Source organism: Salvelinus namaycush, chromosome 7 (assembly GCF_016432855.1).
Source record: "Salvelinus namaycush isolate Seneca chromosome 7, SaNama_1.0, whole genome shotgun sequence".
Lineage (NCBI taxonomy): Eukaryota > Metazoa > Chordata > Actinopteri > Salmoniformes > Salmonidae > Salvelinus > Salvelinus namaycush.
Genome location: NC_052313.1, coordinates 43874866 through 43899861, shown reverse-complemented (window position 1 = coordinate 43899861; position 24996 = coordinate 43874866). Strand labels below are relative to the sequence as shown.

The following is a 24996-nucleotide window of genomic DNA, read 5'->3' as shown; positions in this document are numbered from 1 at the left end:
CTCCTCCCACCAGCCTCCTCTGCGGTTGAGGTGGGGAGAGAGAGAGAGATGGAGGGGTTGTCCAGACTGTTTTCACACTTACTTTGATCACCTGACAACAGAAAGAGAAAGAAAACAGTTATAAGCTGAACATAACAGTATGCCAGTGGAAGGAAGGACAGTAGCAGGTGCCCCAACTATGGTTTGCGACTTCTATGATTTTCCATTGTGTCCAATTCAATTGCAGTAATTCTTTTACTGATTTTTTGCGTAATTCTGTTAACGATTTACAACCCAGGATTCTTTCATTATTTGAGTGAACAACTCCTAACTGCTCCTACATATGTAGGATTAATTTTAGCCAGTTTGCTACAGCAGGAAAATAATCCTGCAGCAACAGGAAATGTGAATTATTATGTGGATCAGTGGCAGCCCGTCATTCAAAATGGGCTTGCCTGTTTTGTATGTTATTTTGGCACATATCAGTTAGCAAACAATGTAAAAAAAAATAAAGCAGCATACAAATATGGTCTCTTGTTTGTTTTCTTGAGTAAGGCAGTTCCAAAATGCAGGTGTTTCAGCCTAGCTCAGTGCTTTCTGTGGTGATGGGGCAAGCCAACAGTAAATATGCAGTGCTGTGCCGTGATTGGCTCAGTGTTCTGTCACTCATGGGGATACTACGTCACCGCCAAGTCTAAGGGTAGAGCTTGAAAATTCAAGCCCCTTGGGTGCTGCCATAGAGTTACATTAGAAGTGCCCATCAAAGAAGGCTCAAGGTCATTGGCCACAGATAAAATGACGTAAAATCACGTTATATCTACAGTAGCGTTGATTGGACTGATCATGTCAACATCTTACTTTCTAAATCGTAGCTAGCAGTCATCATCATGAATGAAGTTGACAATCTACTGGCAAATACTTTTTAATCCTTGTCATATGAAGATAGAAAATGAAGAGAAATTATAGATAAAACATATCGGTGCTCACCGGCCATTGGACATAAACATTACACAACAAGTTGGAAACCGGAAATTCAACAACGAGTGGTTTAGAAGGAATGAGTGGCTAACTGCAAGCGTTGCAAAGCAATCATTAGCCTGCAATTCAGTGGAGTGGCTGTGTGGTCCCAAGTCTAAGATTAAGGGTCTATTTTACAAGTTTAAAATTGTTAACATTCAACATTGCTGTCAATGAAGCATGATTTGTGCCGCGCTCAAAACAACTTAACTCTGAACTGCAAAATCTGACTTTAGTGAGTTCAAGACAACTGGGAACTCGGGAAAAACAAGCTACGACTGGGAAAATACGTTTTGAACTTTCATCCAACTCGGAATTGTAAATCGGGAACTCTGGTCTCTTTCTAGAGCTACGACCTGAAGATCACCGACGGTATCATGATTCAACCTTTTTTTCCAGTTCCCAATTGTCTTGAAAGCACCATAAATCCAGAGAACGCTTTGATGACAAGGTTTCATGACAAGATTTGCCCACGAAGGACCACTGCGCCACCTTCCTGTTCAAGTGAGCACAGCACAACAAGGTGAGTTCAAAAATGAATTGTATGCTGCTGCATAAATGATGTAATATGCCAGGGAGATATGTATACTGTAGCTAAGAAAGTAATACTAAGTGTATGTTGTGTAGTAAGCTGTTAGTAGCCTACCCTAATTTTTGGTCTATTATCATCCTCTTAATTTCACCTACTGTTCTGACTTGGTGGTGCACATGTAGCCTTGGTGGTACACATGTATTGTCTGCTTATATGCCTCCTTTATTTATCCTGCGGTTCTGACTTGGTGTACAGGGAGAACACTGTAAGAACGGCCCATGTTTTGAATTCTGTCGCTGTAGATTTCCAAAAGTTCTGAACAAATAGTTATGACTAAAACATTTTTTGCCCCACATGCTAAAATCGTTAATGGGCATTTTTGTAGGGATTGATTATTTTAGTTTTTTATTGTAAGGGAAAATCAAGTTGGAAATTTCAAAGTGGAAAAAGTACAAACTTCAGAAGCCTTTTTAAACCTAGAATACACTACAAGTGTTCTCTTGCAACAGGGTGATGAAATTAAGATACTAAAACTGTATCTGCTCACCTCTATCTGCTCTCGTACTTATGATCTACCGACACTTTTGTCATTGCCCAGAATATAAGTGCTGTTCGAATTTTTGGGAAATGGACCATTGCTTCCTCCCTTGCCTAGGTCTAAGTAGACCTGGCTAGGACCAATCACTAAGTTATCTGGATAGGTGAAAATTCAGCTTTCCACTGAATTGATTTTACCAATTGTGCTATGCCAGATCAAGTAGTTTGTAACAGTTAGATTGTATCTGCTTCTGTACGTTCTGATTTATCCATGCGCTCTGAGATGCATTGCTCTGGCCTCACTGACTGTGTGCAGGCTTTGCAGTAGAACACGGCGTTATGATGCTACCGTAGACGTGGTAGCTATACCGTATGTATAGTATCGCTTTAGCTACCTGTCTAAACGTTTTTTTTGAGTAACACCAGCAAACATGCTGGACTTTGCGATATTTGCAGTGACTTTTGTCATCATTCTGGTCGGCGCAGTCCTCTATTTGTATCCAGTAAGTCAATGCCTGTGCTTATATTAGCCAATATTTGCAACATCGTATATCCACCCATGTCATTACTAGCTAACGTTACTTGTAAAGCTGCTAACTTTGTGCAGTTTTACAGTGATATGACAGTTAAAAAAAAAATCCCTGGACATTTTATGCATTACCATTAGCACCCAAATGTTTCAGCAGTTTAAGTGAATTGTAGAGTGGACAAATATTTTTTCCAATGCTCAAGTTTTTAGAGGTTACTGCCATGGACTTAGAATATGTAAACCCCACAGAATTTCTTGTCATGTTTAATTTATGTCTTTCTTGAAACTGAAAGTAATATGCTTGAATCATTTTTTTATCAAGTCATCAAGAAGTGCTTCTGGTATACCAGGTCTCAACCCTACCGAAGAGAAGTGAGTAGACTATGACCAGATATGTTTTACAACTTTCTAAGTACGGTCTCTCTTTAGCGCTCAGGTAAGGTCACCACACTTGACCTCAGCCCATATTTATAAAGCGTTACTGTAGGAGTACTGATCCAGAATCAGATCCCCCTGTCTATTCATCTCCATATAAAAGGCTAAACTGATCATAGATCAGCACTCATACACTGAGAAGCTTTCTGAATACGGGCCCTGGCCTGACCTAGGTTCATATTGGTTTATTCGTCTCATTCTCTTAATCTAGGGATGGAAATCTGCAAGACATAGTGAACCGAGGCAGTCTGCATGAGTTCCTGGCTAGTCTACATGGACAGTTTGGTCCTGTGGCATCTTTCTGGTTTGGAGGACGCCCTGTGGTCAGCTTGGGTTCAGTGGACCAGCTACGGCAGCACATCAACCCCAACAGGACTAGTATGTACTGGGGAGGGAGGGAAACGGGTGCTCTGTCCCTACTAACATCAAATTAACGTTTATTTGTCACGTGCGCCGAATACAACAGGTGAAATGCTTATAACAGGCTCTAGCCAATAGTGCAAAAAGGGTATTAGGTGAACAATGGGTAAGTAAAGAAATAAAAAGTTGCGAGGCTATATACAGCAGCGAGGCTACATACAGACACCGGTTAGTCCGGCTACTTAAAATTCATGCTTAAAAGATTGCACCATTCTAAGTGGAATGTAGGTATAGATAGACATTGTAACAGATTCAGGGGATTTCCGTTATACATGTACAGTGTTGTTTTGAAATAAAGAAACAGTAACATGTTTTCCACTGTGACATCTTCTATCCTTACTTGTAGCGGACTCATTTGAGACAATGCTGAAGTCGTTGCTAGGGTACCAGTCAGGAACGGGTGGAGGGGCCACAGAGGCTGTAATGAGGAAGAAGTTGTATGAGAGTGCCGTCAACAACACCCTGGAGAAAAACTTTCCAATGCTGCTGAAGGTTTGCCTCTTACACATTGGTCATTTGGCAGTTTTTAATATTTGGCTGTAGTATTCTGCGATACTTTCTTCTGTTTTTGTGTATCCATTAGTATTTGTTTACTCCAAAAGCTTTTTGTGCTCACTTCCCTGGAATGTTATAGTTCGGTAGCCTAGTGGTTAGAGCGTTGGGCCAGTAACCGGAAGGTTGCTGGATCGAATCCCTGAGCTGACAAGGTAAAAATCTGTCGTTCTGCCCCTGAGCAAGGCACTTAACCCACTGTTCCCCGGGCGCCGAAGACGTGGATGTCGATTAAGGCAGCCCCCTGCAACTCTCTGATTCAGAGGGGTTGGGTTAAATGCGGAAGACACATTTCAGTTGAATACATTCAGTTGGACAACTGACTAGGTATCCCCCTTTCCCATTGACACACTTTCTCTCTCTGTCTCCCTCCCTCCCCTTTTGTCCTGTTCTAGCTGGTGGAGGAGTTAGTGGGGAAGTGGCAGTCTTTCCCTAAGGACCAGCACACACCCCTCTGTGCCCATCTGCTAGGATTGGCCATGAAGGCTGTCACTCAACTCGCTCTGGGTGACCGTTTCCAGAATGATGCTGAAGTCATCGGCTTCCGAAAGAACCATGAGGCAGTGAGTGAGCAGTCACATTTAAAGTCACCGTTTCTGGTGAAAAGATGCCCATTACGACCGGTGTTGTTTGCAGATTTTCACAGATAATTCCCTTTACTTGTCAGATCTGGTCGGAGATCGGAAAAGGCTATTTGGACGGTTCCATGGAGAAGAGCTCCATCAGAAAGGAGCACTATGAGAGCGGTGAGTGAGAACTAGTTCACTGCTATGGATCATATGTGTTACCTGTACATCTCATCTCACTTCCTTACTGAATGTATCTGAAATTGAAAAGAGATGTGTATACATTTTCTGTCCTCATGTACATTGTTTGTTTACAGCGCTGGCAGAAATGGAAACAGTGCTGATGTCTGTGGCTAAAGACAGGAAAGGACAAAGGAGCCAGACAGCGTTTGTAGACACTCTTCTCCAGTCCAACCTCACAGAGAGACAGGTGATGCACAGATTCTTTGATTATAAGGAGAACAGACTCATTGAGGTAGAGCATAGAGCCTCCTGTTGCTGTTACTCACGTGTAGAGGAAAATAAAACTTCCTTCCTACTTTTGTTTTAATGAACGCTTGTTTTCATTGTTTCTCTTTTGTAGGTGATGGAGGACAGCATGGTATTCACACTGGCAGGTTGTGTCATCACAGCTAATTGTGAGTACTAGTAATAAATAGATTATGCCTATCTACGTCAGAACTTGCGGCTTCTATGGTGTATCCAATCGTAATTTTTTTCTGAGAGAATAAAATCATACATTTGGTTAGTATTCTGTCAGAAAATCTCTCTCACAAAGTGTTGATGTTTCTCTTTGTGGTTGTAATATTTTCCAAGTGTGCATCTGGGCAGTACACTTCCTGTCCACATCAGAGGAAGTTCAGGAGAAGCTGCATCAGGAGCTGGAGGATGTTCTGGGCGCTGAGCCTGTTTCTCTGGATAAGATCCCACAGCTCAGGTGACCTCTGACAGCCAAATAACATAAACGATGTGATGCAGTGTAACAGAGGTGTTTCAGATCCACTCTTGCATGACGTGTACCTTATATGAGACCTGAAGACTGGTGTGAGCTTCCTGAGCTAATGCCTAAGCTAACAGGGGCTAATAGCCTTGTGGCCCACATGACACCTGGGTTTGGGTTCGAACCTTGGTCGGTCACAGCAGAAGGGGCAGGTATCTTCATGGTAGCATGTGTTCAAGGTATGTTTATAGATACATTTTATCATGCTTATCAAATGCATCTTCTATACTATAGGTATTTCCAGCAGGTTTTGAACGAGACTGTGCGGACAGCCAAACTGACGCCCATCGCAGCCCGGCTCCAGGAAAATGAAGGGAAAGTCGATCAGCACATTATTCCTAAAGAGGTGTCTTTTTCTCCTCTTCCCAACTTAGTCAATTTATTATCCACATCTCACTGTCACAGTCAGCAAGTGCTTGTGGATTTAAAATGATTTTTTGTTTTGTTTTTAAAGTGAATAATTAAAACACTTTATTCCTATGTTTATTTTAGACACTGGTGATCTATGCCCTTGGGGTAGTCCTACAGGATGCAGACACCTGGAGCCGTCCCTACAAGTCTGTTCATATGCATTTTCCTTTGAACCTTTTGCCACCTAAAGAGGCAATTTTTGCTGGATTTTTTTGGTACCAAGTTTGAATTCCTGCAATTTCTGCATCCAGGTTTGACCCAGACCGATTCACAGAAGATTCAGCCAGGAAAAGCTTCTCTCTGCTTGGATTCTCAGGGAACCAGGCCTGTCCTGAGCTGAGGTAACGGGGATGGGAAAGGATAGTGGCCTGCACTTGAGATTAACCAAGGGGCTAGGGCATTTTCTAGTTGTAATTGCACAGGAGCAACTTATTATACAGTTTTACCATATTTCTTCTACAATATCAAATGAAAGGAAATGGAGAGGGAGTGTCACTACCAGGCAAAGAAGAATGTGGGCTTGTAACTAACTTTTTATACCACCATTTCGCCACATTTCAGGTTTGCGTACACAGTGGCCACTGTCGTCCTCAGCACTGTAGTGCGCCAACTGAAGCTGCATCAGGTGAAGGGACAGGTGGTCGAGGCCAGATCTGAGCTTGTGTCCACACCTAAAGATGACACATGGATCACTGTGAGCAGAAGAAGCTAACTAACAGTGGACATTTGTCTTAAACTCCATCTGTGGAAGAGGAACTGTGTTAATTGGGAAGGTACTTGTCAGTTAGCTTAGATTCTAGACCGAGTGGAACTGTTAAAAAAGCTGTAAACATGATGGCGAGCTTTGTAGGGCTACTTGTCAGTCACCTCTTGAACATGGTTTTGATTAGCTAAAGTCATTGCCAATGGCGACAAGATCATTTAAGCTACCACCTGAAGTAGCTTTTTGTCCCCCCTATTTCAATATGAGGACCAGTACCTATCTTTTCAAGCTACATGATCATTTATGTATTGTCTTAAACCTTGCCTTAAACCAAATGCTGCACAAGTGATGGCTATTTTATCTCCACTCTTGGACTTCTGCACAACATTCCAGCTGAAATGCCTTCCAAAACACGTGGTCCCCACTCCCCCAGATACATGGCATTTTAGACAGTTCATTTTTTAAATAAAGTTTACACTACTCGTGTGTTAGGATAGGAATATAATATTTTGCACATTTGTTGCAGCCCCCCTGCTGTGAGCATATTCTGCCACTGTCAAGACGTCTAGGCCGTTATTGTCAACAAGTGCTCACTCTGTATCTGCAGTGTCTCTGGTTCAATTCCCAGCCCTGTTTCCCCTGTATCGCTACATTAGCTTTAATTGTTTAAAATAAAAAATAATATCCGTAACTTCTGGATTTATTAACAACCTTTTTCAAGATGGTATTGTTTCCTTTCAAAACAGACTCTTTAGGTTTTTAATAATTTACACCAGTCACAATGTAAATTGGAAAGGAATTGAAAGAGCAAAGATCTAGGTATCATATCCACTTAAATTTGTCACAGATTGTCATACACTCCGTCATAGTTGGGATGCCCAACGCCACTTCTGCATGAGCGTTGGAGAGGCTGGGATCTGGCATGCATTGGTTGCTAAAGATGTGAAAATGGCGGAGTTACAAATGCTTTTGGAAGAGGAGATTCCAGCTGGACGTAGTGCTTTATTAGATAGTTTTACCAATTTAGAAAGAGTTGCCGAGTATTGCGAAAGCAACTATGTTCAGGTAATGATACTTTTATAACATTATCAATTATATATTCTACGAGTATTATTTTTGACGGTGGGCGAAGTGATGGCTACGAGCTATGCCGATGAGGTGCAGCGACTCAACTGCAAGGGTGCTCTTGTTAGCGCGACCAAGCTAGGCTATAGATAGCTAGCTAACCTTAGTTAGCTACTTCATGCGGAACGTAGCTATGTTTTTCCTAATATGAAAACATTGGTTGCCGTTCTCCAACCGGCATACATTTATCAAACGTTTATTTAGTTGTTAGTATTTTTACTAACTTGACTTCGTTAGCTATTTACCTCCAACCAAATAATGCTTGCTAGTTAGCTAGCTGAACTAGCACGAATTATCAGGGCACAGCTGGTTTCATGATTGACTGTCGTGATGGGGTACACAACAAGGTATTCAGCTAAGGTAAGGAATTGGATTTAAAATGTTGGTACACGTTCTGATACCAGAAGAGAACCAAAGGAGCCATAAGTAAACGAATTATGACTATAGCAAACGAGCTAACTAATTCCAACTAGCCACGGTTTCTAGTTAGCTGCGCTGCCATTGCTGTCAAATTATCCAGTAGTAGGGGTTTGAAATTCCCAATTCGTGTCAACATTAGCTGGATGTAAACATTGGTCGTGAAGAAAATATATATATAATGTGTGGCACTTGGAAGCGTTCTTCTCCTGCCAATACTTAGCGTTAGCTAGCTAATGTTATAGCCTTATGTGTGCCAAAACAAGTCACTGCATATTGGATCGGACATCCTGTATCATCAATGCCGAACTTCTTGTGCTACTGACTGTAGAGTGGGAAAATCGGTGTTTCATAGACTACTTACTGGTGGTTCTGGCAGTGGCAGAACAAGCTAAATTGTTCATAACGTTAGTCATGCCATGAAGTACGTATTTTCTAATATAAAGTGAGGTTCTGACACCGAGTGTGAAACGTTTGTCAATAGTGCCACTGCCTTGGAACTAGAGGTCTTCACGGGTCCAAAAAGTTGGGCCTGTTCCGAAATGGATCTGGGACTTAACCACCATGACTCGATATGCATAAATTCATTTTTAAATATAGAAACCCGTTCAGGACGGACCCGAGGACAACTACACCCATTCCATATAGACCGGTCGAATCCAGGGCCGATCTGATCCGAGTGATGGAAGCAGCAGAAATTCATGTTTTTAAGCGACTTAATTAATTAACTGGAGCTGATAAAGCCGAGAGGTGCTGCTATAGCAGGCGGGGGAGGGGCCATACTTTGAGCAAGTGACTTGGGGAGGAAGGAGGGAGGGAGAGATGAGACAGCAACCATCCAAGCCGACTCGCCCTATAGTAGACTAATAGCTGCCATAGCTAGGTTATTTATCATCAAACTGGGAGAAGCTAGCTAACGTTAGCTAGCTAGGCTAACTGTGGCTGCAAATCAAATGTTATTTGCCACATGCCCCGAATACAACAGGTATAGAGACCTTACAGTGAAATGCTTACTTACAAGCCCTTAACAAACAATGCAGTTTTAAGAAAATACAAAAAAAAGAGTAAGAAGAATAGCTAACAATTAAAGAGCAGCAGTAAATAACGGGGCTATGTACAGGGGGTACCGGTACAGAGTCAATGTGTGGGGGCACCGGGGGTCGAGATAATTGAGGTAACATGTACATGTAGAGTTATTGAAGTGACTATGCATAGATGGTAACGTTGCCATTTGATTAGCTGTTCAGGAGTCTTATGGCTTGGGGGTGGAAGCTGTTTAGAAGCCTCTTGGACTTAGACTTGGTGCTCCGGTACTGCTTGCCGTGCGATAGCAGAGAGAACAGTCTGTGACTAGGGTGGCTGGAGTCTTTGACAATTTTTAGGGCCTTCCTCTGACACCGCCTGGTATAGAGGTCCTGGATGACAGGAAGCTTGGCCCCAGTGATGTACTGGGCCGTACGCACTACCCTCTGTAGAGCCTAGCAGTCGGAGGCCGAGCAGTTGCCATACCAGGCAGTGACGCAACCTGTCAGGATGGTGCGACTCTAAAACCTTTTGAGGGTCTGAGGATCCATGCCAAATATTTTCAGTCTCCTGAGAGGGAATAGGTTTTGTCGTGCCCTCTTCAGGACTGTCTTGGTGTGCTTGGACCATGTTTGTTTGTTGGTGATGTGGACGCCAAGGAACTTGAAGCTCTCAACCTGCTCCACTACGGCCCTGTTAATGAGAAGGGGGGCGTGCTTGGTCCTCCTTTTCCTGTAGTCCATAATCATCTCGTTTGTCTTGATCACGTTGAGGAAGAGGTTGTTGTTCTTGCACCACACGGTCAGGTCTCTTACCTCCTCCCTATAGGCTGTCTAACCGTCGTTGGTGATCAGGCCTACACCTGTTGTCATAAGCAAACTTAATGATGGTGTTGGAGTCATGCCTGACCGTGCAGTCATGAGTGAACAGGGACTACAGGAGGTAACTGAGCACGCACCCCTGAGGGGCCCCCGTTTTGAGGATCAGCGTGGCGGATGTGTTGTTACCTACCCTTTACCACCTTTGGGAGGCCTGTCAGGAAGTCCAGGATCCAGTTGCAGAGGGAGGTGTTTAGTCCCAGGGTCCTTAGCTTATTGAGCTTTGAGGGCACTATTGTGTTGAACGCTGATCTGTAGTCATTGAATAGCATTTTCACATAGGTCTTCCTTTTGTCCAGGTGTGAAAAGGCAATGTGGAGTGCAATAGAGATTGCATCATCTGTAGATCTGTTGGTGGGGTATGCAAATTGGAGTGGGTCTAGGGGTTTCTGGGATAATGGTGTTGATGTGAGCCATGACCATCCTTTCAAAGTATTTCATGGCTACAGATGTGAGTGCTATGGGTAGGTAGTCATTTATGCAGGTAACCTTAGTGTTCTTGGGCAGAGGGACTATGGTGGTCTGCTTGAAACATGTTGGTATTACAGACTCAGACAGAGAGAGGTTGAAAATGTCAGTGAAGACACTTGCCAGTTGGTCAGCGCATGCTCAGAGTACACGTCCTGGTAATCCGTCTGGCCCAGCGGCCTTGTGAATGTTGTCCTGTTTAAAGGTCTTACTCACATCAGCTGCGGAGAGTGTGATGTCCGATACTGTTCCGGACGACTGTGTGATCATGCTCCCCGCACCCGCAGCCGATGCAGTGCATGCACTTTCTCATCCTACAGTTACAAATAACTCCATTCAGAATATTAAGTAGCAGCCTGCCTGTTGGCTCTTTGTCGTTGTAACCTATCCTTCTCCTTTAACTTTTAATTCCGTCAAATCTAATTTTATTGGTCGCGTACACATACACTCCGTTGCCAGTTTATTAGGTACTCCCATCTAGTACTGGGTTGGACCCCCTTTGCATCCAGAACAGCTGGAGTGATTCGGGGAAATGTAAACGTTGGTATCAAGGGACCTAACATGTACCAGGAAAACATTCCCTACACCACTGCCACCAGCCTGTACCATTGACACCAGGCAGGATAGGCCCATGGGCTCATGCTGCTTATGCCAAATCCTGACTGCCATCATTTTCTTGATAGTGGACCGCCTGTTAGCTTGCACGATTGTTGCCTCTCGAACTCTCATCAACCAGCTGTTTTTGCCCACAGGACTGCTGCTGACTGTTTTTTGTTTGTTGTACCCTTCTCGGTAAACCCTAGACACTATCGTGCGTGAAAAGCCTAGGAGGACAGACGTTTCTGAGATACTGGAACCGGCGCGCCTGGCACCGACAATCATACCACGCTCAGTTGCTTAGGTCACTTGTTTTGCCCATTCTAAAGTTCAATCGAACAGTAACTGAATGCCTCGATCCCTGTGCCTGCATTATATAGCAAGCCATGGCCACGTGACTCACTGTCTGTAGGAGCGAACCATTTTCGTGAACGAGGTGGTTTACCTATTAAACTGGCTACTGTGTATTTTGCAGATGTTATCGCAGGGCAGCGAAATGCTTCTAGCTCCAACAGTGCAGTATACCTGACACAAAATGGTACATGTAAATCCCCAAAATGTTAATTAAGAAATATCAGAAAGAGTAATGTCAGACTCTGGTGTATATGTATATAAACAATATGTGTAATAGTGTGTATGGACAGTATATATGAATAGGAAAGGTATGTACAGCAGTAGTTATTAGGGATGCACAGTATATCGGAATCGGACGATATTAGCTAAAAATGCCAACATTGGTATCAGCCCGATGTGTAGTTTAATGCCGATGTGAAAAAAGATGTCAAAGCTGACGTGCATACCTATATAACGTAGGTACATGGCGTAATGACGACCAGGTAAAATGTTGCACTACATGTGCAACACAGCATTCCTAACCTAGCCCTCAATGTCTGCTGTGTGGATTGAGCAGTCAACAAGTCAAGCAGTCATTTGAAAGAGTAAGAACATTTCAGCAAAGGTGAAATCCATTAACGCCAAGATAATGAAATTCATTGCCCTTGACAATCAACCGTTTTCTGTTGTGGGTGATGTTGGCTTTTGCGACTGGTTGAGCACCGGTACACTAACTTTACCAAGTGCGCTATTCTTAAGATCTTGCCCTACTGGAGTTAAACAGTAATAGCGTCACTGCTATTAGCTTCACGACATACTATGGAACGCCGTTTTGGTCTTTGCGTGTCAAAAAAGATACACGTCAAATAACACTTTAATTCGCTTTTTAATTTGACAAGTCAAATAACACAGTTCTATTATAGAATGTTGTGTGTGTTCTGAATTTGCATGTGCAAGCCAAGCGTCACCACTACTATCAGTAGCGCTGTCAAAGCTGTACAAAAAAGTCTGCAAACAAGCAAAAACCGGTCACGAACAATGTGTTTACAATACCGCGCTGGTAATAAAGCATTTTGTTCGACCGCAACTTCTGGGGTGGGTAGCTAGCTAGCTTTAGCTTGGTACCTAGCTAGCACCAATACAACAAGCCTGAAAACAATGACCAGTAGAAACTGCAGTCATGTTCATTATTCTTAGCAATTATTTAGGAATCATTGTTAGTAAGTATTATCTACGTAGCTACTTGTTGTTTTCCTATTGAAATTGAACTTCAGTTCATGAAAATAAATAGCTAGCCAGTTACTTAATTCTGTTGCCCAAAGCTAACGTTATAAGCAGCCAGCTAGCTTCATCTGGCAAGTGAGGCTCGACCTGACCGGGTTATGCGTTGTGAAGCTAGCCACAATAAGGATTAGGCACAGTAGTGGAATTTGCGCTTTTTTCCCAAAATAAAAGTACCTATTTGAAAGTTATGCAGAAGGTTACAATTGGTGGAGTCATGCCATATTTAGACTAGATAATGTTAAACAAGGTTGGAATGTGAAGCAATGAAATGTGGTATCAGTCTACTCGGTGACACCCACAGAACACAACTGTGAAGAGCTTACGCAAATAACGTAACGCCCCTGGGGCGGCAGGGTAGCCTAGTGGTTAGAGCATTGGGCTAGTAACCGAAAGGTTGCAAGTTCGAATCCTCCAGCTGACAAGGTACAAATCTGTCGTTCTGCCCCTGAACAAAGCAATTGTTCCTAGGCCGTGATTGAAAATAAGAATTTGTTCTTAACTGACTTGCCTAGTTAAATAAAGGTCAAATAAATGTAAAAATATTAGCGTTGTAGCTCTTATTGCGGGACTGTGACTGAAATCACCTCCCCAGTCAGCCTATTGTTAGTATTGACATTTATTTTGCACTGTACAGCTTTATCTAAGGGTTGGGGACCAATGAAAGGGGGTAACAGTCTACTGTACCCCATATATTTTTCCCCCCCAACATCCTCAGAGTTATCAGACTCCAAAACATCCAAGCAGTATTGTTTTTCCTCATGAATAGTGTTCAATACACATAGCTTGACAATAAATGTGGCTCAATTCAGTTGTTTCAGAGTCCTGCAATAAGAGCTACGATGCTAATGTTCTCTGGGTGTCACTGAGTAGACTGATACCCAGATGTCATTGAGCCACAATCCATAGGTAAGGCTGTACAGTGAAATAAGTATGCCCCCAATGCAATTCTAAAGTACAATACATCCAGTGTGATTGCAACAGATTCTTGTTAAATTAACAAATTGTCTTTTGTAGATTTAAAAAAAAATATAACATTCCAACCTCGTTTAGCTTGATCTATTCAATTATGGCATAGTTCTACTATTTGTATGCATTTGCATCACTGTCAATGACATACTTTTTATTTTGAAGGCTAACCGCAAAGTCCACTATTGTGGCTAGCTTCACCACCATTAATCAAATAAGAACCCGAATTTATAAGACAGTTATTTTAGATGATGACGCCTAGCTATATAGTTAGCTAGCTAACCATCGCTACTTAAACAGATTGTTGTTTTGCTATGTTTTTGGGGAAGAACATTGTTTTGCATCCATGAGCAAGCTAGCTTTTTTTAATGAACAGCAGTGTAGGTGCGCGAGACAACTTTACCAGCATCATAGCATACGTATCGATTAATCGTTGTGACATATGAAATACGAGTGATAGTGTAATCCATGTGTAATAACTACGTAAAAAAGACACATTTATCTAATCCTACCAGCAGACAGTGAAACAGACCTTCCCGTCAGTGCAGCGGATCTGATTTTGTTTACTGAAGACCACACGTTGCGCATTTTATTTTTTTAACTTGAGAAATACTACACCAAACACCTTAACTAGATGTTAAACTGCGTGACTAAAATGTGAATTAATTACATATTTCTTGACTATTTTGAAGAAGTAATGCTGGCTTTGTTCCTATGGTGTCTCATGGGGGCAAACATCAGTAACTGCCACATCGAACCACACCCCCAAGACTGAAATCTCGTTTTTTTTCATAATGAGCAACAGAGAAACACATGCCAGAATCCATGCATTCAGTCTGTCTTTAACACACGTCCATGGAATTCAGGTCATATGGGGGAGGGTAGAGGATTGTCCTTTGAGAAAAGTAATGTCATTCAGCACATACTGTTAACAAGGGAAGTCTTGGTCAGAAAAGCAAGGAAAGCTTCATCTCCAGGAAACTGTTTCCCTCTGAAAACATATGGCCTTAGCTTGCCTAGTCATCCTTCAGCCCCTGCAAGATCCTATTTATATGATATCGATGCTCTCTTTTTTTATGCTGCCTGGCTTTGTTGTTTTGTTATTGCCTCTCTACTCTCGTTTCTCTGTTACTGATGTCTATCTGTTTATCCTCTTTCGCACTCTCACTCCTTAGTCACCAGATAAGCACAGAGCGTTGGAGGAGACTAAGAACTACACCACCCAGTCCCTGGCCAGCGTAGCCTACCTGATCAACACCTTGGCCAACAATGTCCTGCAGATGCTTGACATTCAGGCCTCCCAGCTCCGCCGCATGGAGTCCTCCATCAACCACATCTCACAGGTGCGGCTGCCGGGACGTGGAACACACTGTATATACACACACACACACACACACACACACACAGATGCACACGTTGCAAAATACACACACATCCATATAGCCTATGAATACCTGATTCGAAACGATAAGCCTAGTTCAAAAATATGTTTTGTTCAAGTCTGTCAAGAAATAGACTTAACTGTATTTCTCCCCCTTGTGCGGCCCCAGACAGTGGACATCCACAAAGAGAAAGTGGCAAGGCGGGAGATTGGCATCCTGACCACCAATAAGAACACCTCTCGCACGCACAAGATCATTGCTCCGGCCAATCCAGAGAGGCCGGTGCGTTACATCCGCAAGCCAATCGACTACAGCCTGCTGGATGACATGGGCCACGGAGTCAAGGTAGGGAGCAGTGGGGCATTGACGGTTACGACTGGATTCCTGATGATAGTAGTACGTCTTGTTTTTGTACTGGAGTGAGTTATCATCAACCTTTTTGTAGCACTAAGATCATGGACAAACACTGATCTTAGCACGACAAACGTTTTGGAGGAAACTCCCCCCCCTGTTTGGTACAAAGACAGTAAGAGGCCCTTGGGATAAGCACGAGGGCGTGGTGGTAACAGTGTGAGTCACTTTGTCTAGGACAGTGTGTGACTTGTTCGCTGCTTCCCTAACATCTGTGGACTGTAGGCCTATAACATTGCTACATATTTTTCTGTGCATTTTCTCACTATTAGTCACTAATCCTCCTTTCTCTTTCTCTCTCTTTGCATCACTTATTTGCCTTTTTAAAATGAACCTAGTGGTTGCTAAGGTTTAAGGTAAGGACTCCAAAAACAAAGTTGGTATGCGTGTAAGACCAGAGTGTGTTTTGTCTGATCCCAGGTTATGTTGTGTTGCTCTGTTGACTAGTACTTCCCTGTTGTTGTTTTTGTATCCTCTCTCACCGTGTCCTACAGGCCAGTGCTCAGAACATGAAGGCTGGAGCCGCAGGTCTCCCTCGCACCAACCCACCCACACAGAAGCCGCCCAGCCCACCCATGTCAGGGAAGGGAACCATTGGGTATGTAGACGTGGCAGGTACCACAACCCCTGTCCATGCTGCTCATGTCCTCGAGAAAAACATGCTTTCAGTCTCAGCCAACCACGATCAGACATCTAAAACATGTTCATCAATGGACAAGATCTGATCATCCAGGCATCAGGTGTCCCTTTGTACTACAGATTGCTGTAGTGTCCCTCTGCTCCTCCTAAGCCCCGTATGGTGGGCTAGGGACCAGGCTACCACCTCACCACCCAGCAGCGACCTTCAGTGACATTTAGTTAAGGTCCGGAGCAGACCTCTCTGTGAAAAGGTCAAAGCTAGCCTGTGGCACATTATATGCTGTTTGGTGATCTAATTAATGTGCATACCTAATTTCTTCAGATGTGTGAGGTCATTCCAGTGAATGGGTATCTTCAAATCTGTTTATTGACATTATGGGCTACTGTTATTGTTGCTCTGTCCTGTTATGTGTCCCTGTCCAGTTTGTATCCCCCTCTACAGACCTGTCCATAACAGTAATGTATGTAATGGTTTATAACATTGTGTTTTATGTTTCTTCTAAAGTTTAAGTGCTGTTTGTGTGTGTGTGACTTTCAAACATGTCCCCCCCCCTAAAACGAGACGCATGCTGGTAGTCCATGACACACTGCCCTAGTCCAGTCTCTGGTGTAGAGGAGGCATCTCTGTCTGTGGTGTTTTGGTTGCTTTTGTCCCCCGCCCCGTATGTGTGATGTCATGTGACTCCTCCCCCCTCAACTCTAATTCAGGCTGTTCATGCTCTCCATGGCAACAGCGCTCAACGTTCCATCCCTTAAACAAGCACAGGGGGAGAAAAGACTTGGCTGCTCATCCATACTTTTGAGGCTTTTTATTCCACTGAAGCACATCAATAGACATCACTGTCCTCGGTTGATGTTGGGCTGTGTAAGAACTGAAGCAGCAGCAGCTGTATATACGACTGATGCATTTAATGCCTTTTCCCACCTACACCCCATTTTTTGAGTTTGCACTGGTTCTCTTTTATTTATTTTGGTTCCCATGTTTGTCCTCCTTTTCTTGTCCTCCTCCATCCCTCACTTGTGGATGTTAAACTCCTCTCATACCCCTCCCCTCGCAGGCGCCACTCCCCCTATAGGACACTCGAGCCGGTGCGTCCTCCCGTTGTCCCTAACGACTACGTCTCGAGCCCGACGCGCCATGGCAACATGGCGCCCCCACAGCAGAGCCCTGCACGCACTGCGTCTGTTAATCAGAGGAACCGCACGTACAGGTACCCCGCCCCGCATGCTCCCAGCACACCGCTAGCTAAAAACACGTCTAGAACACACTTCGAGCGGCCCTGGACTCACTGAACAGACACGCTTAGATTCAACTGCCCTGTAGTAAAGATCAGCTGCAATAGATTATAAACACTGTAGCTACATGCTACTAAACTACTTTTTCCCCCAACCCTACCCACATGACTTGTAAAATAATATCACTAGAAAAACTGGTCTGAAACACTTTGAATAGGCACTACACCAAGCACACAGAACGAACGTACAGCTCAGATAGGAATGTATTCAAATATGTTTCTTTATCACCTGCGTAACAGCAGAGGAAGATCAGATAAGCACGAGCAGCTCTGGGTGTCACTGAGGCTCCTACCAGGCAGTGAGAACAAGATCTTAAGGACTACATGACAGAGTATCTGCCACCAGAGAATTGAGCTTGGCCATTGTAATACAGCTGATCCCTTTTCTCCGTCAGTCCCTTCTCTATTTCCTTCTGAGCACATTATTACGTTTGAAACTGACGTTAAAACTAATAGTAACAATGGTTGACCTTGGCTTAAATTAAACAGACAGTTCTTTCAGCTCAACCTATCTATCTATGCGTTGGTCCTTTCTTCCATCCATCCAGTTTCTCACTCATTCCCTGTCTCCAGTCTCCTCCTCTTTTATTCTCGCCTTGATTTTCTTCAGATGCCTCCAGCTTTGTGGCGCCTCTGTCTTTGTCACGTCATGTCTCACTAATGGACCACCGCTAAATGTCATGTTGTAATTTGTGACGTTTTATTCATTTCTTTATTGCTGTACATGTCATCTCAAAGCAGAGCTGTTCATTTAAATCCATTCAGTGCTAGGTAGGTGTGGGGCAGGATTTTGGGCCAGGATTTTGGGCCAGGAGAGTCTCTGGTTTGGTAGGTTGTGCTTGCAGGTCCTCTGATACCAATAGGGCTCAGAGGGCCGGTTTTGTGCACCACAGATTAAACCTAGTGCTGGACAAAAAAATCACACTACTTTTTAGTCCAGTAGTAGGCTTAATCTGTATCTGGGAAACCGGCCCTACAAAGTATATATAACCTCTAATCTAGACGGTAAATGACTTAATGCAAGCGGGTGTTGATTGGGTTATGTGATGGGCTGTGTGACATCATTAGCAGCGGCAGCAGTGGAGGCAGCCACCCCAGCAGCAGCAGCCGCAGCAGCAGCAGAGAGAATAGCGGCAGTGGCTCCGTGGGCTTGCCTATCGCCGTGCCAACGCCTGCCCCGCCCCCCACAGCATTCCCAGGTAAGGTCTGGCCCCATGCCCTGCCCACTGTCTAAGCTCCGCCTACTAGCTCTCTAAAGAGCAATACGGTCTGTCAGACTGCTTTAAACTCTCTCCTTCCTTCCCCCTTGATAGTGTCTGAGCACCTGTCTTTATCTCCTTCTCCTGTCTTTCCTTTTCCTTTCCTCTTTTTTCCACTGCCTTCCTCCCTTTCCCACCTACTGATGGTGCAGGTACCGCCCCTGCCCTTCCCAACCCTGCTAAGCCACCTCCCACTACCACCACTACTCCTGTACCACCTGATGGCCTCCCTGTACTCTCTCTAGCTCCTAACCCCTCCCCCACCCCCCCCTCCTGAGGGTCCACCTGTGCCCCCTCCCCCACCCCAGCTCCCCACTGCTGTCACTAGCACCGGCCCTGCTGCTTTCAGCACCCCTGCACAAGGTGAGTGTCCCACCACCACCACCCCTGCATCACGTCCATCTCTCCCATCATCCCAGGACCTGTATCTGTCTGTGTACCGGTAGGCATGTTGTCACGTGGGCCGGTCATTCTCCACCCCTGCATCATCAGAGTTCTTCCATCACCCTCCCTATCACTGTCTGATCTGTCACTCTGTCTTTTCCTTTTTCATCTGGGCGTCTCTATCTCATTCCCTCCTTAGGGCAACTCTCTCCCATCGCTCCCAGTCACCACCTGCATGCCATCATCACACCTTGTGCATGAGTTAAATTGTTCTTGTGTTCTTACAGTAAGTGATGTTGAAAAGGGTCTTTGACTTGAAATCTGCCATGATGATGTCTGAATACCAAAAACAGCAAAGTGCTTAAATTGATCCCATGAATGAAGTGCATCATGTGACAGGAACCAGAAGTGATAAGTTCAGCGACATAGCTACACCGTACCAAAATCTCTCTCTGGTTCCCCATGCTGTCTGTACCCCAGGTGCCCCCCAGTTCTTCAGCATGAACCGACCGGTGCAACCACAGAACCCTCCTGCGGTGGGGGGGTCTCTGCCGTACCGCCGGCCCGCGTCATTGACGGGCCAGCCCAACTCCAACATGCCCCTGGCCCTGAACCAGCCCCAGCCCAATGGAGGACCCCACTTCAACCAGGTCCCAGGTAACAGCCCTGACCAGCAACACTATCACTCCTACCAGAACGCAAATTGTCTTTTGTGTTTAGATATTGAGTCTGCATTTTAGAGCTTTCTTTCATACACTGCTCAAAAAAATAAAGGGAACACTAAAATAACACATCCTAGATCTGAATGAATGAAATATTCTTATTAAATACTTTTTTCCTTACATAGTTGAATGTGCTGACAACAAAATCACACAAAAATTATCAATGGAAATCAAATTTATCAACCCATGGAGGTCTGGATTTGGAGTCACACTCAAAATTAAAGTGGAAAACCACACTACAGGCTGATCCAACTTTGATGTAATGTCCTTAAAACAAGTCAAAATGAGGCTCAGTAGTGTGTGTGGCCTCCACGTGCCTGTATGACCTCCCTACAACGCCTGGGCATGCTCCTGATGAGGTGGCGGATGGTCTCCTGAGGGATCTCCTCCCAGACCTTGACTAAAGCATCCGCCAACTCCTGGACAGTCTGTGGTGCAACGTGGCTTTGGTGGATGGAGCGAGACATGATGTCCCAGATGTGCTCAATTGGATTCAGGTCTGGGGAACGGGCGGGCCAGTCCATAGCATCAATGCCTTCCTCTTGCAGGAACTGCTGACACACTCCAGCCACATGAGGTCTAGCATTGTCTTGCATTAGGAGGAACCCAGGGCCAACCGCACCAGCATATGGTCTCACAAGGGGTCTGAGGATCTCATCTCGGTACCTAATGGCAGTCAGGCTACCTCTGGCGAGCACATGGAGGGCTGTGCGGCCCCCCAAAGAAATGCCACCCCACATCATGACTGACCCACCGCCAAACCGGTCATGCTGGAGGATGTTGCAGGCAGCAGAACGTTCTCCACGGCGTCTCCAGACTCTGTCACGTCTGTCACATGTGCTCAGTGTGAACCTGCTTTCATCTGTGAAGAGCACAGGGCGCCAGTGGCGAATTTGCCAATCTTGGTGTTCTCTGGCAAATGCCAAACGTCCTGCACGGTGTTGGGCTGTAAGCACAACCCCCACCTGTGGACGTCGGGCCCTCATACCACCCTCATGGAGTCTGTTTCTGACCGTTTGAGCAGACACATGCACATTTGTGGCCTGCTGGAGGTCATTTTGCAGGGCTCTGGCAGTGCTCCTCCTGCTCCTCCTTGCACAAAGGCGGAGGTAGCGGTCCTGCTGCTGAGTTGTTGCCCTCCTACGGCCTCCTCCACGTCTCCTGATGTACTGGCCTGTCTCCGGTAGCGCCTCCATGCTCTGGACACTACGCTGACAGACACAGCAAACCTTCTTGCCACAGCTCGCATTGATGTGCCATCCTGGATGAGCTGCACTACCTGAGCCACTTGTGTGGGTTGTAGACTCCGTCTCATGCTACCACTAGAGTGAAAGCACCGCCAGCATTCAAAAGTGACCAAAACATCAGCCAGGAAGCATAGGAACTGAGAAGTGGTCTGTGGTCACCACCTGCAGAACCACTCCTTTATTGGGGGTGTCTTGCTAATTGCCTATAATTTCCACCTGTTGTCTATTCCATTTGCACAACAGCATGTGAAATTTATTGTCAATCAGTGTTGCTTCCTAAGTGGACAGTTTGATTTCACAGAAGTGTGATTGACTTGGGAGTTACATTGTGTTGTTTAAGTGTTCCCTTTATTTTTTTGAGCAGTGTATATTACTGTCTGGTTTGGATCTTGGAGTGTTTGGGCTCCTGGTCCATCCTGTAACTCATTTGTAGAAACAAAATGTATGCTGACCCAAATTATTTCTGTTACTTGGCTGAGAGTTTGGTTAAAAAACATTAAATACTAGCTGACAAAAGTTTTCAGTTCTTGTGGAAGCAAACTGTCATTTTGTGAGTTCCCAGAACCTCACTGGAGTATTGAATTCATACACGGAAACGCCATTTGATTTCAGCAGACAGGCGAACCTATGGGAAGGCACAAAGCGCCAAGGTCTCGGCAGCTCGCGGTCTTTTTTTGTGTGTGGAATGATACCGGCTCTTGATTTAGCCCTTTTTAATGCCTAGTCTGCCTACTGATCTAACTGGCTTCTATCATGTTCTAAATTCTAATTCCTCCACATCTCTCTTTCTGCCTTCTTCTCCTTTCTTTCCTAATTACAATCTGCTCCTCTTTTTCTCCTCGCTTCTCCTGTGGTATGGTGTGTCTGTAGCAGGTCCTCTTGTTGCCCCCCCTCCCCCCTCCATGCAGATCACTCCCCAGCTCCCTCTGATGGGCTTTGTGGCTCGGGTACAGGAGACCAGTAAGTGGCTTTTAGCTCCTCTGCCTTGTTGCCTCGTCTTCGCAGTGGCTCCCTCCTGCATGTGTTTATTTTACTCACAACGTGAGTCTATTTTTGTCGATACTTCAAAGCTGAACTATCCATCAACTTCGGTTTACCTGTCTGAAATAAACTTCTTGTCTGTGCATGTTGAAATTGTTCTCCTTTCCCCCAGTTTTTCTTTATACACTTTCAGTATGGATACCCAACCAACCACTGCAGCCCTATGCATGGGAATGCCAGTGTCAGTCAACATGTAACTAACCAACCAGTGGAATGTAGGCATGGTGGTTCCTGACTGTTGTCCCCCCCCCCCCAGTCTCAGACGTGCCCCCTCCCCCGCCTCCCGTAGAAGAAGCTGTGTTTGAGGAACCCACCCCGCCCCCTCCACCTCCAGAGGACTATGAGGATGATGAGGAGGAGGAAGAGTCGGCCGTGGTGGAGTACAGTGATCCCTACGCAGAGGAGGACCCCCCGTGGGCCCCACGCACCTACATGGAGAAAGGTAGCGTGGGATTCTCTCTTCCACCCTGATCTAACCCCTGCCCTGTCCACTTCTCCTGTTCTTCCCTCTGTCTTTCGCCCTCTCAACTCCTGTCCTCTACCTATCTCCCCTAACCTCTTCGTTCCTCTAACATATTCCTCTCTCATTGGTGCACAGTGGTGGCGATCTACGACTACGCGGCGGACAAGGAGGACGAGCTGTCCTTCAATGAGGGCGCCATCATCTACGTCATCAAGAAGAACGACGACGGCTGGTACGAAGGAACGATGAGTGGCACCACCGGCCTCTTCCCCGGGAACTACGTCGAGTCCATCATGCACTACACCGACTGAGGAAGAGGAGAGGTATAGATAGGAAGGTCAAAGACTTTGTTAGGCAGAGCATGATCACGTTGAGGAAGTCAACGAGGAAGAGACAAGCGTTCATGAAGAGTATACATCTATCCTCAACCGGTCTACCAGATGAAGTACATTGTACAACGGCCACTTGTAGATATTCCCTGTGTTTTTGAATGATATGAGACTGTATGGTGGTGGTTTTTGTATGTACTATTAGGGCTTCATTTTGTCTTTACTATTATTATAAGGAAGGCCACAAGGATTATTGTGATTTAAAAAAAAAAAAAAAATCTAATTTCCTTTTGCCGTTTTGCGCTTATTTTAACGTTTTTTATTTATTTGGACCATGTATTATATAGGGAGGAATGGTACGGCGGGCAGGGCTGCTGATTTAAGGATAGAAATAGGTGTCAGATGATCCCGATGAAGTTCTCTACTCTCAGCCCAAGAGAAGACACTAGATGAGAATGCTTTTTCCAATATTTTCTCTCCTGACATTCCCAGAGCCTTTCTAGACTCATATTTTATTTAAAACCAGGAGCTCCTATTGGTTAGTGGGATGAGGAGATATGGACTGTTGCTCTTGAACTTTATACGATGTCAAGTTTGGCGACATAACAAAGCTGACAGTCCCTGACAAGACAAGCACATACTTTGTCTACATTTGACAAAACATAGACATTAGTGGCGGGGGAAAAAACTATGAAACTGATGTTTTTAGCTCTTCTGAACACCCATTTTGAAACTCTCTTCAGTTTGGATTCAGTAGTTAATGAATTGGTTCTTGCCCCAGGCTAGCTAGGGCAGCTTAGAACACTAGGGCTTAGAGCATGCTCAGTCACTACTGCACTTGCCTCACTTCACAGGCCAGTTCTAGTATCAGGATAGATAGGTAGAGCAGTGTTTCTCAACCTTTGCTCCCTGAGATGGCTAGCTCTAATTGAAGTGGTTTAAGGGAAGACGTTGGCTTCAATGGCACAAAACAAGTTTGAGAAACACTGAGAAAGCCGTCTGGCCTAAAGTAGAAAGGATAACTCAAATTGCAAAATTAGTGAGTCTTAAGTCACTGCCTCACCTTGTAATCAAGACAGAGAAGAGATTGACTTTGCCTGTCTTGGTAGAGGGACTGTCAGGTAGACAAATACTCTGCCACTCATTTGCATCAACGATTTCAATATTTGATTCTTATTGTAGGGTGGCAGACTGCATGTTTTTGGGAAAAAAATGATTAATTAGTCTCCTTTTCTGCTATATTATTATTCCTGTCTTAATATTTTAGATATGGTGTGGTTATTGGTTTGGTTTTAAATATTCACCCATATTACCATAGTTGACAGGTGGGGTTTCATGACGCATTTATAGGAGGTGATAAAGGAAGCTTGTGCCATATTGAAGTGTGTGAGTGCGCGTGTGTCTAAGGTATCACTTCCATTTGCAATAAAAATAGCCAGTGGGATGGGTTTGAAAATGTAGATCTTTGAGTTTGGAATTGAAAGCACATACATTTGTAGTAAGATAGTTAATTGTTACTGAAATAAAATGATAAAAAGCTGTATTACTGCCTCAGATGAGGACTAATTAAAATGAGCATAAAAGCCAGCCGTTGATTGTAGAAATTAACCAACAAACTGGCACCAAAACCTTTGAATGGGTTTATCATGCTGAAACTGATGCATTGAGTGTTTATATGAGGTAGAAATATTATTTCCAATGTGCTTGTCTGTCAGTCAAATCCTTTATTTTTTATTAAAAGTGGGTCTGTTCTTGCATGCCATTTATCTTAATACTGTAGTGGTGTCTGAAACCCAGTTGGCCCTTCACAAGGCAGCCCCAGAACTGGACCCTAGGGGCACAGTCAGCAGAGCACAACTTTATTGAATATTCAGATATGTTATGTAGAATAAACATGCCTCTGACATGTAGCATAAGGACTCATGTCAGCTCTATTCAGGACATTTCTATCTGCAATGTTCCACAACGCTGTGCAACGCTAAATGCAACCCCAGGTACTACTAAACCAGCCTCATCCAAAGACTAAAGTGTAAGCTAAATCCATGTCAACGT

General features: G+C 44.5%; 2 protein-coding genes across 6 annotated transcripts; both read left to right on the top strand.

Moving 5' to 3' along the window:
• Positions 1-2388: 2388 nt before the first annotated feature.
• Positions 2389-7393, top strand: LOC120051277 (cytochrome P450 20A1-like). Its single transcript, XM_038998053.1, has 13 exons — positions 2389-2568; positions 2917-2966; positions 3241-3407; positions 3796-3941; positions 4397-4564; positions 4669-4747; positions 4885-4997; positions 5151-5205; positions 5384-5504; positions 5802-5913; positions 6060-6124; positions 6230-6319; positions 6540-7393. Exons 1-13 carry the CDS (start codon positions 2497-2499, stop codon positions 6688-6690), a joined length of 1389 nt encoding a protein of 462 aa, XP_038853981.1. The 5' UTR covers positions 2389-2496; the 3' UTR covers positions 6691-7393.
• Positions 7394-7582: 189 nt separating this feature from the next.
• Positions 7583-24701, top strand: LOC120051275 (abl interactor 2-like). 5 transcript variants are annotated; one of them, XM_038998049.1, is made up of 10 exons: positions 7583-7746; positions 14948-15115; positions 15323-15499; positions 16060-16163; positions 17263-17415; positions 18571-18698; positions 19623-19799; positions 21982-22071; positions 22409-22594; positions 22751-24701. In XM_038998049.1, the coding sequence occupies exons 1-10, from the start codon at positions 7630-7632 to the stop codon at positions 22924-22926; spliced, it is 1476 nt and encodes a 491-aa protein (XP_038853977.1). In that variant the 5' UTR covers positions 7583-7629; the 3' UTR covers positions 22927-24701. The 5 variants fall into 5 exon arrangements, with proteins under 5 accessions (XP_038853977.1, XP_038853976.1, XP_038853975.1 ...); XM_038998048.1 differs by having other exon boundaries at positions 18568-18698; positions 21985-22071; XM_038998047.1 differs by having other exon boundaries at positions 18568-18698.
• Positions 24702-24996: the final 295 nt, after the last annotated feature.

Excerpts from the sequence above, each read along its gene's own strand:
- LOC120051277 (XM_038998053.1), top strand. The coding sequence starts at position 2,497 with ATGCTGGACTTTGCGATATTTGCAGTGACTTTTGTCATCATTCTGGTC. Across the intron at positions 2,967-3,240 it reads CTCAACCCTACCGAAGAGAA|GGATGGAAATCTGCAAGACA; the intron begins GTGAGTAGACTA and ends CTCTTAATCTAG. Across the intron at positions 3,942-4,396 it reads ACTTTCCAATGCTGCTGAAG|CTGGTGGAGGAGTTAGTGGG; the intron begins GTTTGCCTCTTA and ends GTCCTGTTCTAG.
- LOC120051275 (XM_038998047.1), top strand. The coding sequence starts at position 7,630 with ATGGCGGAGTTACAAATGCTTTTGGAAGAGGAGATTCCAGCTGGACGT. Across the intron at positions 15,116-15,322 it reads CCATCAACCACATCTCACAG|ACAGTGGACATCCACAAAGA; the intron begins GTGCGGCTGCCG and ends GTGCGGCCCCAG. Across the intron at positions 22,595-22,750 it reads ACGCACCTACATGGAGAAAG|TGGTGGCGATCTACGACTAC; the intron begins GTAGCGTGGGAT and ends ATTGGTGCACAG.